We start from the raw sequence: 17,256 nt of genomic DNA, 5'->3' as shown, positions 1-17,256 counted from the left end.
ACTATTTACAACCACCAGAAAGTGGAAACCACCTAAATGTCCATCCGTGGAAGAAAATAAGCAAAACATGCTATATCCATATGACGGAATGCTACTCAGCTACAAAAAGGCCTGAAGTTCTGATATGGTCCACAGCATGCACGAACCATGAAAACATGATGCTAAGTGAATGAAACCAGTCACAAAAGTGGTCGTAAAAGTCACTTATTATATGATTCCATTTATATGCAATGTCCAGAACAGAGACATCTATACATAGACAAAAAGTTGACCAGTGGTTGTCTGGGCAGAGGGACAGGAGAATGGGGAGTAATTGCTAGTGGGTGCAGGGCTTTCTTCTGTTATAATGAAAATGGTCTAAAATACACCATGGGGATAATTGCACAATTCTATGAATACACTAAAAGCCATTTAATTGTATGCTTTAAATGGATGGATTACATGGTATATGAACTCTATCTCAAAGAAGGTGTTTTTAAAAATATATACACACAACCCAGGAGCAAATGGCGGAGACAGGTAGGTATCAACTGCTGAAGACCCCAAGCCCCATGGCTGGCTGGCTGGCTGGCTGGCTGGCTGGCTGGCTGGCTGGCTGGCTGGCTGGCTGGGGATCTGAGCTCACACAGCCATTCCTGGAGCTCTCTCTCCCTGTCCTCCATCAGGGTCCGCCTGCTCTGGGTTTACCTCTCTGGCTTAGTCGATAGACTGTACAAAGGTTCCGTAGCAAGTCAGCCAAAGAGCAAGTTTCCAAACATCCCCCTTTAAGGGAAAATGGTCCGCCATCTAAAAAAAATCTTTAATCTTTGCAAATGAGGAAAAATACCAGTAGTGAAGTTAAAGAAATTTTAGCAGTATTAGAAAGAATGACAGCCACAAGAAAAAGTAGAGAGGAGCTGACAAGCAGGAGAATTCTAAAGAACTGTGTGCAATCGAGATGCAGACACACAGTTAACTTTGGAAATTCAAATGGGCACATGAGACCCATCAGAGAATAATCCACCTGAGAGGAAAATGTAGTGAACCCGAAGATGGTAATAATTCTGTATCTGAAAAAGCATCACCTCTGGAATAAAAGAGAAGACTGACCTGAAACAACGATGGCTTCTGCTCCAGCTCCTCCAAAACCCAAATGTAAGGCTCCAAACCATGCCCCCCATAGGGGCCGACGCTGGGGCCAGCCGCAGGGTGGCAAAGTGTCTCCCATTACCTCAAAGATACCAAGACTCCTGATGGGCGGGTCCCGGCCTTCTACCCAAGCCACCAAGCCAAAATACGACCTTCGAAGTCACTGCCTCAGCTTCACTACCTATTCTATCCATGTCATCTTGTCCCACAGCTTCAAGGGTGGCAGTTTCTAGTAAAACAGTAATAGTGGGAAACACAAAGGGCAAGAAAACCTAGCAAGCAGCTAACACCTCAACCGTTATCAGATGCAACCGCTTTCAGTTTGGTCAGCCTCAGGGAAAGGAGATCCTTCCCAGACCAGAGTAGAGAGTCTCAAACCTGAGCCGTCTGTCCCTGTCACCCAGTAGACCACGTGCATATTCCCACAAGTCTGTGTCCCCTCTGCTCCCCCAACCCTGTCCTCCTCTTGAGAATCCATACGTCACTTCCTCAGACACTCCTGATGTCCGGCGTAGCAGCGGGGCTCCCTGCCCATCTCTTCTCGGACCAAGTCCGGTGTCTGTGCTGAAGAGGCAACACACAGAACCATTCTCCCATCAGGAACTGGCTACGTGTGAGAACCAACAAGACACAGAAGACGACACCTCGGCCAATGAGATGTAAGCTGATGGGACAATCTTCAGAATCTTTCTGTGTCCTATAGCACAGAGGTCACGAGGTTTCACTACGTCCATGACTCTGGCTCTGATGGGCCTCTTTTGTCCACCAATGACCACGAGGAAGAAGACAAGGATGAGGACGGCGGGGGTGAATGTGCTTTGGCATGTGACATAGGCAAAGGGGTCCTCTCATCACACTAAAACTTAGCCACAGACCGTCTAAGAAAGAATTAGAAGACAAAACACCTCGCAGGGGTGACACGTGAAGAAGAGAGGCAGGGAATCCAGGAACAGGTTGGAAATTAGGAGACTTAGCCAGAGGCCCACAGCCGAGGAATTTGAGGGAAGAGATATCCTTAACCCAAAGGAATGGGTAGGGAAGGATTCAGGGACACTCGCTGCCTAGTATGGGTTATCCGAGTAAATTATTCTTCCTCAGGAGCTTCAACCAAAGATGAGCAGAACACAATCACCGTCTCCCAGTTACCAGAAAGCCCAAGGGTATAGTGCAGGATTAAAGAAAAACGAGGAGTTCAATCATCGGGCACTAGAAAGGGGTGGAGGGGTCAAAAAAAAATCAGAAAAAAAGAGAAGTATTTCATCATGTGAATGAAGAAAGGACAAAACTGGGATAGGCATTGGCATCTGGAAAGTTATTACGGGTTTGGGAATCTAACCACCCAGCAATTTTCTTAAAGACCTGATCTGATCCCAGGAGAGGAGACCAGTCTTGTTTCAGCTGTTCTGGTACATACGGTACCAGTAATTTATGTTGTGCCAGTGAGCCCAGTTGCCAGAAAAAAGCCTTGAGTGTTTTCATACACATTTTTCTTAAATGCAGGAGGCTTCTTCTGACTCTTAACAAGCGTGCCTACCCAAATTGTGCAGCAAGCTTTAAATACAGCACAAACACACTTTACATATTTTTAAACTCCTCATCCAGGAGACCAACTTCATGTGAGAATTACAGGATTGGAAATCAAATCAGGTGTAATGTGACCTTGCAAAATGGTAGTCAGCTTTAGAAAAGAACATTTTGGGGCACCTGGGTGACTGTCAGTTAAGCATCCGACTTTAGCTCAGGTCATGATCTCATGATCTCACGGTTCGTGGTTTCAAGCCCCACATTGGACTCTGTGCTGACAGCTCGGAGCCTGAACCCTGCTTTGGATTCTGTGTCTCCCCCCCCCCCCCCCCCGCCCGCCCTCTACCCCTTCCCTGCTCACACTCTGTCCCTCAAAAATAAATAAACATTAAAAAAAAAAGAACATTTTGGTCTTTCCCTATTTCAATAATCTCCAAAGCAGAAATAAAAATACTTGATCTAAGGAATATGATATTGACAATCACAACACCTTTACAAATCTGAAGTGCAAAGTTAAAATTCAAGCAAACTGCAGGTGTGCTGCCCATAATTATTCCTGAATCTCCCTCTTTTGGGATGCTGCCTTAAGTTGAACTAATGTTATTTAAAAAACACACACAAAAACCTAAGGTACATGAATCAAAAATGTTTACCAAATGGCTCATGGGAACCCAGAAGTTTTCCGCTAATTTGTATGTAAGAAAAACCTCATCTCTTATTTTATGAGTCTGAAAACTGCATCCACACATACAGTATTGATTATCAAAGTGAAATAATCCAGGAAATTAAAGTCATGGAAGGATTCCCTATGAACCTACAGTCAATATTGTTTTTAATTTTAGTATACATATAAATATTACCTTGCATTCAATTGTTCTTTCAAGCTTGTTTTATGCCTTTTATTAAAAGCACATGAAAGGTAAAGTGCAATAAAATCTAAACAGAGCCATTTGTCCTCAGAGCTTGGTCTAGAATTTTCTGCAATGTTTCTAATTCATAATATTGAAGATTATAATGTTAGATTTTAGCGTAAAAGCAAACACTCAATCTGTGAATGAATTTAGATCCTGCTGTTCCTTTTGAAGAACAACTTGAAACTGGATGGTTTTCGTTTAAAAAATGTTGAGCATTCGTTGGCCGATTGATTTTGTGAAAGGCCAGGATACTTTCCAAACAATCCAAGTAAGTGCCATCATCGTTCCTCTTGCTGCACTCAGTTGTGGGCAACAGAGCAATAAACCTAGATTCGGGGGGGGGGGGGGGGGGGGGGGGCGGGGGGCAGGCAGCTGTGAACTGTAGTTCTACAATTTGACTCAAATATGGATTTTTTAAAAAATTGCGTTAAAATATGTCTCTTCATTGCCGAGTTTTTTAAATGCCCCTTCAATTTTGCACCCAAAGTGAGTGCCTCTGTCAGCTTGCCTCAGTTTCCAGCCCTGGTATATGAAAACTGCCATGCACCAAGCATGCATGCCCACAGCTTGATGGACAGCCACTAATGCTAATTATGACAACAACATCAGAAATTGAAACACGTTAGTTACCAGAACGTGACTCCAACTCACCTGGGGTCACAGTCAATGAGGGCCCAGCCCCCATGGAACTTTTCATCATCAGGCAGCAGTAACTTCATATAACTTTGTAACAGCTGGCTAATTAGTTCCTGGTGGCTTCGCTGATTCTCCTTATGCAAAGCTTCATGCTCTTTCTCCTTGGTAAATATGGAATAAAGATCTTCTGTCACTGGAATGCCTTGCATCAAATCTAGAGTAGAAAGTGTTAATATCTATCATCATCTTAATTTGCTAATATAATTAAAAAAAAACAAGACAGTGTAAGACCTAAAACAATAAAACGCATAAGAAAACATAGGCAAGGGGGCGCCTGGGTGGCTCAGTTGGTTAAGCGGCCGACTTCGGCTCAGGTCACGATCTCGCGGTCCGTGAGTTCAAGCCCTGCGTCGGGCTCTGTGCTGACAGCTCAGAGCCCGGAGCCTGTTTCAGATTCTGTGTCTCCCTCTCTCTGACCCTCCCCCGTTCATGCTCTGTCTCTCTCTGTCTCAAAAATAAATAAACGTTAAAAAAAAAAAAAATTAAAAAAAAAAAAAAAAGAAAACATAGGCATGAATCTTTGTGATCTTGGATTAGGTGGGTTTTTTCTGGTTTTTGTTTTTTTAAAGTAGGAGTCACACCCAGCACGGAGCCCAACAGGGGGCTTGAACTTAGAACTCTGAGATCAAGACCTGAGCTGAGATCAAGAGTGGGATGCTTAACCGACCGAGCCACATAGGCGCCCCCCCCCGCATTAGGCCTTTTTGTTTCATTCAGATAGGGCACAAAAATCACAAGCTACAACAGCAAACTAGACAAAGTGGACATCATCACGATTAAAAACTTGTGTGTCTCAAAAGGCAATGCCATGAAACCGAAAAGAATCTACAGAATGGGAGAGAGTGTTTACAAATCACCTGATAGGGACTTACATCCAGAACGTACAAAGAATTCCTACAAATCAGTAACAAAAAAAACAAACCAATTTTAAAATGGGCAAAGGAACTGAACAGACCAGCTAACTTCTTTGTGGTGTGGCATATAGCTCAAGCCTTCACACAGCACTGTAATCCATTCCTTACAGGTGTTCAGGACAGTGAGCCTAGCAGCTTCTGGGAGAGAGCTGCTGGCCACTGGCCTTACAAGGGGAAGCAGTAAGCCCAGACTGCTGTGGCCTCACGCCTTCTCTCACCTTTAAAGAAATCCAGTTTCAAGATTAAGGTGAAGCTGACGCAATGGATGGTCAAACAGAGAGGGACAGAGTCTGGGTCCTCAATGACTTAACTGAGCTGCTAGATCAACCAATGGAGGAAAAGTGTCTTATTTTTTCTTGAATAAACTGCTCAAATCCAATTTTCCGGTCAACACACACCCTACCTATGGGCAAAACCAAACTTTTTTATACCAGACTTCTCAAATACCTAACTGACCAGTGTACAGGCCTTACCATTGCATGTATGGCAAATAATCAGATTAAACAATAGAATTTCAAAAATATTCTCAGAGGGATGCCTGGGTGGCTCAACTGGTTGGGTGTCAGACTCTTGATTTCGATTCAGGTCATGATCTCATGGTTTGTGGGATCAAGCCCCACGTCCAGATCTGTGTTGACAATGCAGCCTGCTTGAGATTCTCTCTCTCTCTCTGCCCCTCCCCTGCTCTAAAGCATGCACTCTTTCTCTCAAAATAAATAAACTAAAAGGCAAAAAAATTCCTCAGAGACCATAGGACGAGTTGTTACTTTGGTTCTAACCCAGAACGTTCTACATTTACTTTAATCCTATGAGGTAATACTTTCATGAAAATTAAATTAAAAACGTGCCACTGTATGAATTCCACTGGGCAATCTACCTCCATGTCCTCTTCTAAATCGTGGTAAGAACTGGTTAGGATAATTTCTAAATAAGATACCCTAATATCATGTTCATTCATGCTTACAGGAAAGGATGGTGTGCTGTCCACAGCAAGAACATATGACAAATGTCATACAGGGCAAGAAAAACATCTCATCACATCTTTCAGCCTTGAGTAATGGAAAAACAAATAGAACATGGAGTTTTCAGTTGATGAAATTTTAGGGTACCTCATGCCATACTCCAGGAACCTCAACTCTGCCTTCTGTTACATGAATAGCAAACTGACAAATACACATGGAAATGAGTGGTTGCTTTTGTGCTTCAGCCTAAAAAAATCTGTCAAAGTCTAGTCTTGAAAAAATTTGAATTTGATTTCTTGGGTAAGATGCTCAATATAGAAACACAAGTAAGTATATTATAAAACATGCGCTGTGTTAATGAAGTTGGTTTCTGCAAAACACTAGTCAGGGAGGAATAACAAATTTTAAAGAAAGAAAGCCATTTATGTTCCTTACCTATAACAGCTTGCCTATAAGCATCCTTAAATCGATTCAGGTAATACCGATTTGCCGAGTTCACACCATCTTTCATAACTCCAGCTAACTTCCTTTCTCCTGTCCTTGTAAAGTCACCCTGTTGAGGAAAAAGTCATTCTGGCAATTGATTCAAATGTAAGAATTTTCCCAAAGTCAATGTGGGCTTTCAATACAAGACCAAAATTCTATAGGCTTTTATAATCTCTAAATAGTGCTGTTAAATTAAAATACCTACTAATATTAGGCTATGACACAAGCACATCAAATAATTAAAATGCTATTTGTGGCATTAAGTCTTCAGTTAGAAGGTGCTTTAAACTAAATCCATTCTTGGCAACCTGTAGAATTTCTAGAATTTACAGGTCAGAACTTACTACATAACAAACAAAAAGACCTAAAGCCTCAACCTGGTAGGATACTCAAAAACTACAAATTTCTGATGTCGGAAAATGTGGACCATTCGCTAGAGTTTATTACAATGGTGTTTAACTGGTGGATGTGGATGTTTGTGTCCAGAGAGAAAGAGATTTCTGTATTTTTCTGTATCTTGCTGCCCATTACAATTCCTGTAGAATGATTTAATGAAGAGCTAAACTGTTTTCTCTTGCTTTTCAAGAGAGGTGTCAGAGCAAGGCCCTGGAGGGCAGTGATTTAAACTTAAACAAAAGGAAAGCACTGTCCTCTTTTTTGTTTTTCCCCATCACAACCCTACTCTTTCCATCCAAGGCGATTTCAAAAGCAGTCCTAACACTGATGGCTTAGGAAGAACATATTGCTAATTAGTGAAGTTATTCATAGGAAATATTTAGCAATTGCTAATTAGTGAAATTATTCATAGGAAATATTTAGCAATAAGAATCTATTATGAAGAGAAAGACATAAATGCTGAGTCCAAAGAAGTGTAATATCAAGGAAAAAAGAAGTATTTCTCCTTTTCCTCCCTGCTTTACTGAGATATAATTGGCAAGATATAAATGGTAGTAGCACTGTGTGACTTTAAGGTGTATAATGTGATGATGTGACCTACATATATATTATGAAATGATTGCATTAAGGTCAGTTAACATATCACCTCACACAGTCCGTGCGTGCGTGTGCGTGTGTGTGTGTATGTGTGTGTGTGTGTGTGTGTGTGTGTGGTGAGAACATTTAAGATCTTCTCTCTTAGCAAATTTCAAGGATGCAACACATATGTTTTTAACTATGGTCACCATCTTGCACAGGAGATCCCAGAACTTGTTCATCTTATAACTAGAAGTTTGTATGCTTTGACCAACATCTCTCCATTTTCCCCTTCCCCTGGTAACCACCAATCAACTCTTGCTTTCGAGTTTGACTTGTTTAGATTCTACACACAAGTGAGATCATACAGTATTTGTCTTTCTCTGTCTGGCTTACTTCATAACACAATGCCCTCAAGGTTCACCCGTGTTGTTGCAAAGGCAGCATTTCCTTCTTTTTTATGGCTGAATAATAGCCCACCACACACACACACACACACACACACACACACACACACACACACATATCCAGTCACTCACTCCACATTCATCCACCACCGGACACTGAAGTTGTTTTCATGTCTTGGCTATTGTGAATAATGCTTCAGTGAACGTGGAAGGGCAGCTATCTCTGAGACACTGATCTCATTTCCATATATACCTATAAATGGGATTGCTAGATCATATGGCCATTCCATTTTCATTTTTTAGGGACCTTCCTTACTGTTTTCCATAATGCCTGTGCCAATTTACATCCCATCGATGACATCTATTTTTCCACATCCTTGCCAATACTTGTTATCTCTGGTCTTTGATGACAGCCATCCTAACAGGTATGAGGTGGTTAGCTTACTGAGTCTGGATTGGCATTTCTCTGCTAATTACTGATTATCAGAGTTGAGCACTTTTTCATATACCTCTGGGCCATTTGTAGGTCTTATTTGGAAAAAATGTTCAGGTGTTTTGCCCATTTTTTCACTCAGATTATTTGTTTTTTTGCTACTGAGCTATAGGAGTTCCTTATACATTTTGGATATTAGCCCCTTATCAAGTATATGGTTTGCAAGTATTTTCTCCCATTCTGTAGGTTGTCTTTTTGTTCTGTTGTTTCTTTTGCTGTGCTGCAGCTCTGTCATTTGATGTAGTCCCACTTGTTTATTTTTACTCTTCTCACTATGCTTTTTGTGTCACACCCAAATAATCACTGTTGAGGCCATGTCTCAGAGGTTTCCTCTATGTTTTCTTGTAGGAGCAAACTGTAAAAGCTCAGGTCTTGCATTTAAGTCTTTAATACATTTCAGTTTAATTTTTGTGAGTGGTGTAACACAGGGGTCCAACTTAATTCTTTTACATGGTGAATATCTGATTTTCCCATCACTATTTATTGAAGAGGCTATCCTTTCCCTATTGGAAATTCTTTTTGCTCCAGCTTTGTTCCAGCTTTGTTTTGCTCCAACTTTGTTCTTTCTCTGAACTGCTTTGGCTGTTAAGGGGTCTTGTGGTTCCATATGAATTTTAGGATTTTTTCTAGTTCTGTGAAAAATGTCATTAGAATTTTCTTCTCTAAGTTTATTTATTTATTTTGAGAGAAAGAGGGAGGGGCAGAGAGAGACAGAGAGAGAAAGAGAATGAAAGAAAATCCCAAGCAGGCTCCACACTGTCAGCACAGAGCCTGACACGGGGCTCAAACTCATGAACCACAAGATCATGACCTGGGTTGAAACCAAGAGTCAGATGCTTAACCAACTAAGCCACCCAGGCGCCCCGCCCTTATAATTTTCATAGGGATTGCATTGAATCTATAGACAGCTTTGGGTAGTATGAAAATTTTAACAATATTAATTTTTATGATGTATGAACACAGGATATTTTTCCTTTTGGGTCTCTTTCCTTGATGTCTTAACAATTTTCACTGTACAGGTCTCTTACCTTCTTGGTTATATTTATTCCTAAGTATTTTTACTGTTTTTGATGCTACTGCCAATAGAATTGTTTTATTTCTTTTTCAGATATTGTTAGTATATAGAAATGCAACAGATTTTCATGTGTTGACTTTGTATCATGTAACTTTATTGAATTCATTTATTAGTTCTAACAGTTTTCTGGTGGAGTCTTTACGATTTTTTTATGGATAACATCATGTCATCTGCAGACAATTTTACTTCTTCCTTTCTGATCTGAAGGCTATTTCTTTCTCTTGCCTGATTGCTCTGGGTAGAACTTCCAGTACTATCATGAATAGCAATGGTGAGTGGGCACTCTTGCTCCTGATCTTAGAGGAAAGTGTTTAGCCTTTCACCACTGAATATGCTGTTAGCTGTGGATATGTCATATGTAGCCTTTATTATGTTGAGTTACATTCCTTCTATACCCAATTTGTTCAGTTTTTATCATAAAAGGATGTTGAACTTTATCACATGCTTTTTCTGCATGTACTGAAATGATTATACGATTTTCATCTTTCAGTCTATTAATGGGACATATCACATTTACTGATTTGCATATGTTGAACCATCCTTGTAGCCTAGGGATAAGTCCCACTTGATCATGACGTACAATCTTTTCAATGTGCTGTTGAATTCAGTATTTTGTTGAGAATTTTTGCAGCCATATTCATCAGGGATATTTGCCTGTAATTTACTTTTCTTGGACTGTCTTGGCTTTGGTATCATGGCCTCATAAAATGAATTTCAGAATGTTCCCTCCCTTCTATTTTTTGGAGGAACTTGAGGAGGAATAGCATTAATTCTTCTTTAAAACGTTTGGTAGAATTCATCGGTGAAATCATAGTAGGCTTTGGCTTACTGATTCAATTTCTTACTCATTGGTCTGCTCAGATTTTCTATTTCTTCATAATTCAGTCTTGGTACGTTGTATGTTTGTAGAAATTTATCCATTTCTTCTAAATTGTCCAATTTGTTGGCATATAACTGTTCAGAGTAGTCACCTGTGATTGTATGTATTTCTGTGGTATCAGTTGAAACGTCTCTTCATTTAAAATTGAGTCTTTTTTCTTGATTAGTCTAGCCAAAGGTCAATTTTGTTTATCTCCAGAAAACCAGCTCTTAGTTTTGCTGATCTTTTCTACTGTTTTTCTCATCTCTATTTCAAATATTTCTGTTCTAATCTTTATTATTTCCTTCCTTCTGCTAACTTTGGGCTTACTTTCTTCTTCTTTTTCTAGTTCTTTGAAGTATAAAGTGAGATTGTTTAAGATCTTTCTTTTTTCTTAACGTAGGCATTTATAGCTATAAACTTTCCTTTTAGAACTGCTTTTGCTGCACCCCATAAGTTTGATATGTTGTGTTTCCAATTTCACTTGATTCAAGACATTTCCCTTTTGATTTCTTCTTTAACTCACTCATTATTCAGGAGTGTGTTTCATTTCTACATATTTATGAATCTTCCAATTTTCCCATTATTGATTCCTAGTTTTATATCACTGTGGTCAGAAAAGACACTGATATAATTTCTACCTTTCTGAACTTGTTGAGACTTGTTTTGCAGCCTCACATATGATCTGTCCTGGAAAATGTTCCACATGTGCTTCTGAAGCATGTGTATCCTGCTGTTGTTGGATGAAATGTTCTATATATGTCTGTTGGGTCCATTTCACTGTTTCCTTATTGATTTTTTGCCCAGATGACCCATTGTTGAGAACAGGGTATTTAAAGTCGCCAACTATTACCGTACTAGGACTTAGGCAAGTTATTTCTCCTTTTCATTCTATTAGTCGTTGCTCTATATATTTAGGTGTTCTGATGTGGGGTGCATCATTTAAACAAGAACTTGTACAAGGACTTCTAAAGTTCAATTTCTTTAATTAATAAAAAGCTTTTTGAGATTTATCACTCAACCAAAGATGGACTATCTGATGCCTGTTGAGACCTTGACAGTTTTTTTTATAAGAAATATCCTGAGATGAACTATTACCTTAAAGGAAAATTAACATAAAACTAAACTAATTCAACCACTTCCTATTGCCCACAGAGGGAGCATTTAGTGACCAGTAACTATAATTTACATGTAAATTAAATTCTGTGAAGAATGGCTCTGTAGGATCCTCCAAAGACTTATTCATAACAACCACGAAAAGATAATAAAATATTTCTTCAGCATTTACTATGTGCCAGGAATGACCCCCACATGCACTAATGCGTATAATCCCATGACAATTTTTTTTTTTAATTTATGTTTGTTTTTTTTTTTTAATTTTTTTTAACGTTTATTTTTGGAGAGAGAGACAGAGCATGAGCGGGGGAGGGGCAGAGAGAGAGAAGGAGACACAGAATCTGAAGCAGGCTGCAGGCTCTGGGCCATCAGCACAGAGCCCGATGCAGGACTCAAACCCACCAACTGTGAGATAATGACCTGGGCCCAAGTCGGACGCTTAACCGACTGAGCCACCCAGGTGCCCCTTTTTATGCTTATTTTAAGAGATAAAGAGAGAGAGAGAGAGTGCACACAAGAAGGGGAGGAGCAGAGAGAGAAGAAGACATAGGATGTGAAGCAGGCTCTGGGCTCTGAGCTGTCAGCATAGAGCCCAACACAGGGCTGAAACCCATAGGCTGCGAGATCATGACCGGAACAAGATCATGACCTAAGCTGAAGTCAGGGCTCAACTGACTCAGCCACCCAGGTGACCCTCTCATGACAATCTTTTGAAGTGTGCCTAGTATTATCCTGTTTTACAATGAAGAGACAGACACAGAGAGGTTAAGTGACTTGTCCAAGGTTGCAGAGCTAGTAAGATGCAGGATTGGGGATTCAAATTCAGTGGAGGCCAATCATCATACTAGGGACTGAGTCCTGTCAACAGACACATTTTATCTGTACAAAGTTTTAAAAAAAACTATTCCACATGAAATTCCTCATTTCCGAACTCCCGTGAAAAACTGGAAAATCTAGCAACCCTGGGCCTCTGTCCCAAAAGGAAGCAGAACAGTCCCCTCCTGAGACAAGATATGCTTTTCCTTAGGGTCATACCCATCTCCCCCTTTAATCTAATGGGTGGTCACATTACCTGGCCTCAGCAGGATGTGAATGTGTGATTCCCACCTTAGCCAAACATTCCTGAAAGGAGTCAGCTACATAGACTACCATCTGTAGCCCACATATCTTCCTCTCAAAAGCAGAGTCAGTTTTCAACCACGTCCTATCTCCCCCAGAATGATCCACAAAAGCATGCTGCACTTACTTACCTTTAGAGCAGCTGTCCCAGCATATTGTCTGCTAATGGAGTCTCCGTTGTTGGCCCACATTATCTGATAGATCCGATTGCATTTCACTGGTAGTGGCTGTTCCGGGGGCATCACACCTAATTTTTTTAGCTGAAATCAACACATTGGTGGATTAGCTACATATAAGCCAGGAAACCATAGCATAAAATACACACTGCAGAAAAAGGAAGTATGTTCATAAACAGTTTAGGATCCTCAAATAAAAGTAATGGTGTTTTCAGACTTTCCCCCCAAAAAAGCACGGTTGGGAGAGAGTTTTACGAACTGTTACACATGAATGAATAGAAGGAAATATTTATACTGCTTTGGTGTAATTTTTAATGTGTAGGCTCTTATTATATTTTGTCCGTGTTTTTAATTTGCCTATGAAGTCAAACTATCAAAAAAGCCTACTGAGACAACAATAACACTAACGGTAACACAGCAGTATGTGCCCAATAAAGGTGAACTCTGTGCTGGGGTTCTAAGAGATTTTTTATATAAATTATTTCCTTTACTCCTCATAACAACCCTATGCAATCAATACTCTTATTACATCCATTTGAAGGATGAAGAGACAGAAGTTTCGAGAAGCTGAGTTCTTCACATGGGGTCAAACCTCGTATGTGGTAGACAGAGCCAGTGCTTGGACTCAAAATCTGGCAGCTTTAGTGTAACATTAGAAGGAACGGACTCACAATCTCAAACAGTCACTAGGCTCTATCAAAAAAGCCCTGAAACCATGCTAAGAATTTCCACCTTGAGAACTCACTACTCAGGTGTTGCGGCGTTCAAAGATCTAAAGGAGGACACTGAGTGACAGGCGTAAGGACTGCACAATGCAGCTGCAACCAACTGGGGCGTGGAGGGTAGAGGCTGGTCCTGTGGTGCCAAAGGAGCCAATGGCTGGAGAGGGCGCTGCCGACAGGACCATAACACAGGTGAAGAAGCCTGTTCCTTCTCCTTCCTCCAGCCTCCTGGTCTTCCTCTGGCACCTCCTACTGGCAGAGACCAACACAGAGCTCGGGCTGAGCAGAAAGTGTGGCAAACTCCCAGCCCCATGTGCACAAGGCAGGGTTTGGAGCTGAGAGAAAAAAGGCGTATGACCACAAAGTGCCACCCAATCGACGTTGAAATGCAGGGGTCTCGTATTCTTGAATTGAGTACGTAAGAAAATGCCCCTAATTCCACTCATTTCTAGTGAAGGTTGTACTCGGCAGGTTTGAATGTAACAAGGTTGTTCGTATGCTGTAAATTGTCTACAGAACAAAGATTTTAGTTACTTGTTTACATGTGGGGAAGAAAAGTTAGAAATGAATACTTATAAATCCGAGGGACCACCAATTACCTGCTGTTCCATGACCACTCGCGCAATGGCGGCTTGGACCACGTTGGTGCGATCCAGGCAGTCCATGCAATTGACACGAAAAATCCCTTCTTGTTTACATATTACTCCAGCTTGATCCACCCTTTTCAAAAATAGTGTGGGATTATGTTACAATATGAAATACTTCAGCAAGTTTTTCAAAAACCACAATTCCTTAGAGTAGAATAACAATAGCACTGGTTATCCATTGTTTGACATATCATTATGTGATGGGCATGACTGAGTACTTTGTAGACACTGTTGTTAATTTACATAGTAACTTGGTAAAACAGATGTGATTATTCCCATTTGGGGAAAAAACAAAAACAAAACTGAGGTACAGTGACTTGCTCCAAGTTTCACAACTACGAGGCAGAGGTGACACAACCCCAAATTATGATATTTAAATATATATATATATACAAATATTTAAATATATATTAAAGCCAGAAGCCACTTTAAAACACCATCCTGTCCCTCCTTTTTGACTCCAAGTAGAAATGCATCTGAACGCATGGAGCTTGAACAAAGTCACTTTACCACTCAGTGAGAAGGCATGCAGCATGCCTTGTGCGTCTAATTTCTCTGTCCACCTCTGGCCTTTCGAGTCCAATTGAAGGTTCTTCCCTAGCATTTAAGCCAATTTCTTCTTCCTACACCTCCCTCCTGCAGTCTGAGAATCATCTTCCTTCTAATTTTGAACTACCTGCAAGCTGAGACCGAGTACCTCTAAGGCTTCCTTCCCTTAGATGAAGGGATGGTGAGAAGAAGAGGAAGAGGAAATATAGACCATGGAGCATTAGATGGAATTAAACAACAGTCCTAGAGCATTTCGCTTCATCTTGCCTGACCATCTGACACCTCTTCCCTTTTCAAAGCTGATGCTGCCTAGTGACTGACACTCTCGAAAAGGAGACTGGGAATTAGGAAGCAAAATAAAAACGAACACGCTTTTTCAGCTTGCTGCTATTATTTTAGTGCTTAGCAGTACCAGACAAATACATCTGATTTCACAGACCAACAGTTTGTCAAATTGACTTCTTAGGAGATACCTACCAGCACCACTTCATGTCAAGAATAATGTCATAAATGGCATCCGTTAGTGTTTGAACATTCTCAAACTTCATTCCTCGGCTAAAACACATGCCAAAAGAAAAAAAAAAAGTTTAATAATAGGTTAAACCTAATAACAGATTTTTTAGCTTAAGTCACAGTATTTAAAGTAGCTTGGAAAAATTAAAGAAAACTATTGCTGTAAGTACGTGAGGTTAACTCTACTATAAATTATATAGGCAATTATATACACGTTTGTAATTAATCTCCATTGTGAAAGAAAATATATTTAAGAATACATTGAAACATATCACAGCTATCAGAAGCTTCTTTCTCCCACCAAATTTTCAAAACTTAGGTAAACGAACCCACATCAGAGCCAGGATTAGGACAAAAGAAGCTAGCTTTCAGAACACGCACAAGTTAAAATTACCATCAAAATGATCCAGTGACTGTTGTTTTTCCAGAGCAAACTCTAGCGAAGCTTATCCATAGAGAAAGAAGTATTATTAATAGAGCATGAAGATGAGCCAGCAGAATGATTTTTAAGTAAGGGGACTCGATTACTTCTGCTAGGCTTGGACTCAAGCTGAAAGGAAAAGCTCCAGAAGTTCTTCGAGCGATAAAAGGAAAAATGGAACTCTCCATCGCCATGTTGTTTTGGGAAAGACAAAATATTTCAGGAACAATTCAATTTTTAGCCAAAATAAAGCTCATATGAAAATTAAAACTAAGTTAACAATGAGAAGAAGAAAGTGTTCTTCCCCGTAAGGAAGAGGAGAGCTCAGCTTGCTGTGGGAGCGTGTACCACAAACGCTGGAACTGATCAAAACTCCCATCAGGAAGCCCTCTTACCAGTGCTCATGGAAGTCAAATGAGACATAAGTGAGGTGTGAGCTGTTGAAGAGTAACACTTGTTTCAGGTAAGCATCGCCAATAATTTTCTCCCTGCCTGCCTGGTCCACCAAGTTAATAATAACCTGTGAAAGTTAAGGAAACACAAATTCAGTTTAATCAGATGCTAAACTCAATGTGGTTTTGAATCAGTTTATTTAAAATTGTTTTAGAAATATTTGATAGCCATACTTAGAAATTTATCCACTCAGGCATCAACTTTTTCCCCTATAAAGTTAGATTTTCACTTGTTATATTTAGGCAGCATTAATAGTTGTTTAATGTGCTATGTATCTGCAATGACCAATTAGGATAAATTGGTAAAAGCCAATTAAAAAACCAATTAGAATTGGTTATAATAAAATAATAAACAAGGTCCTTTGTAACGCAAATATTAAAAAATATTTAGAAGTTTTAAAAAATATACAAGACCTACTTATGGACACTATAAAACTTTGCTTAAACACATAAAAGAAAATCTGAGTAAATGGAAAGACACAATATGGTGCTAGATAGTGAGATTCAATATTATAAAGATGTCAAGTCTCCCCAGATTAAACACTCAACAATCCCAATCAAAATTTGATCAGGATCTTTCTGTGGACTTTGACAAGTTAATTCTGAAGTTCCTCTAGAAAATAAGTATATGGAAAAAGTTTTGAAGACTAATAATAAAGGAGGACTTGTCCCATTGGAAAGCAAAACATACTCTAAATCTGCAGCAATTACGACAGAAGTACTTGTGGAGAAACAGATGAATGACCCATAGAACGGGACAGCCAGCTTAGAGACAGACCTATGCACATTGAGGAATCTAAAATATTAACAATATCATTCTGGGAGAAATAAAAAATACTCTATAAATGGTACTGGGATAATTATCTATCTATATAGTGGGGGAAAACTTAGTTTAGCTCTCTAAATCTCATTATATACAAATCATAAGATGCATTAATGACCTAAATATTTTTTGAAGTTATAAAAAAGCTAGAAGAATATTCGGGGTGATGTTTCCATAACTGTAGGATGGGACGTGACTTTCTAAGCGTAAGAACCAGAGGGCATAAAGAAAAAGATGGACAAATGTGACAACATAAAAATTTAAAACCTCTTTACCCAATGACAATAC

At 39.8% G+C, this 17,256-nt stretch overlaps 1 protein-coding gene across 1 annotated transcript in view; it reads right to left on the bottom strand.

Moving 5' to 3' along the window:
* Positions 1-17,256, bottom strand: part of INPP5F (inositol polyphosphate-5-phosphatase F) — a 90,102-nt gene that overhangs the window by 10,836 nt on the left and 62,010 nt on the right. Inside the window, exons 10-15 of the mRNA XM_043597703.1 lie at positions 16,089-16,213; positions 15,237-15,314; positions 14,163-14,283; positions 12,797-12,925; positions 6,574-6,691; positions 4,218-4,416 (exon numbers count right to left, since the gene is read on the bottom strand). Of these exons, the coding sequence (XP_043453638.1) occupies positions 4,218-4,416; positions 6,574-6,691; positions 12,797-12,925; positions 14,163-14,283; positions 15,237-15,314; positions 16,089-16,213 (770 nt within the window). The remainder of the gene's footprint in view (positions 1-4,217; positions 4,417-6,573; positions 6,692-12,796; positions 12,926-14,162; positions 14,284-15,236; positions 15,315-16,088; positions 16,214-17,256) is intronic.

The sequence above is a fragment of the Prionailurus bengalensis genome, chromosome D2 (assembly GCF_016509475.1).
Source record: "Prionailurus bengalensis isolate Pbe53 chromosome D2, Fcat_Pben_1.1_paternal_pri, whole genome shotgun sequence".
NCBI lineage: Eukaryota > Metazoa > Chordata > Mammalia > Carnivora > Felidae > Prionailurus > Prionailurus bengalensis.
Note: the sequence above shows the minus strand (reverse complement) of the source record. Positions and strands in the feature narration are given on the sequence as shown.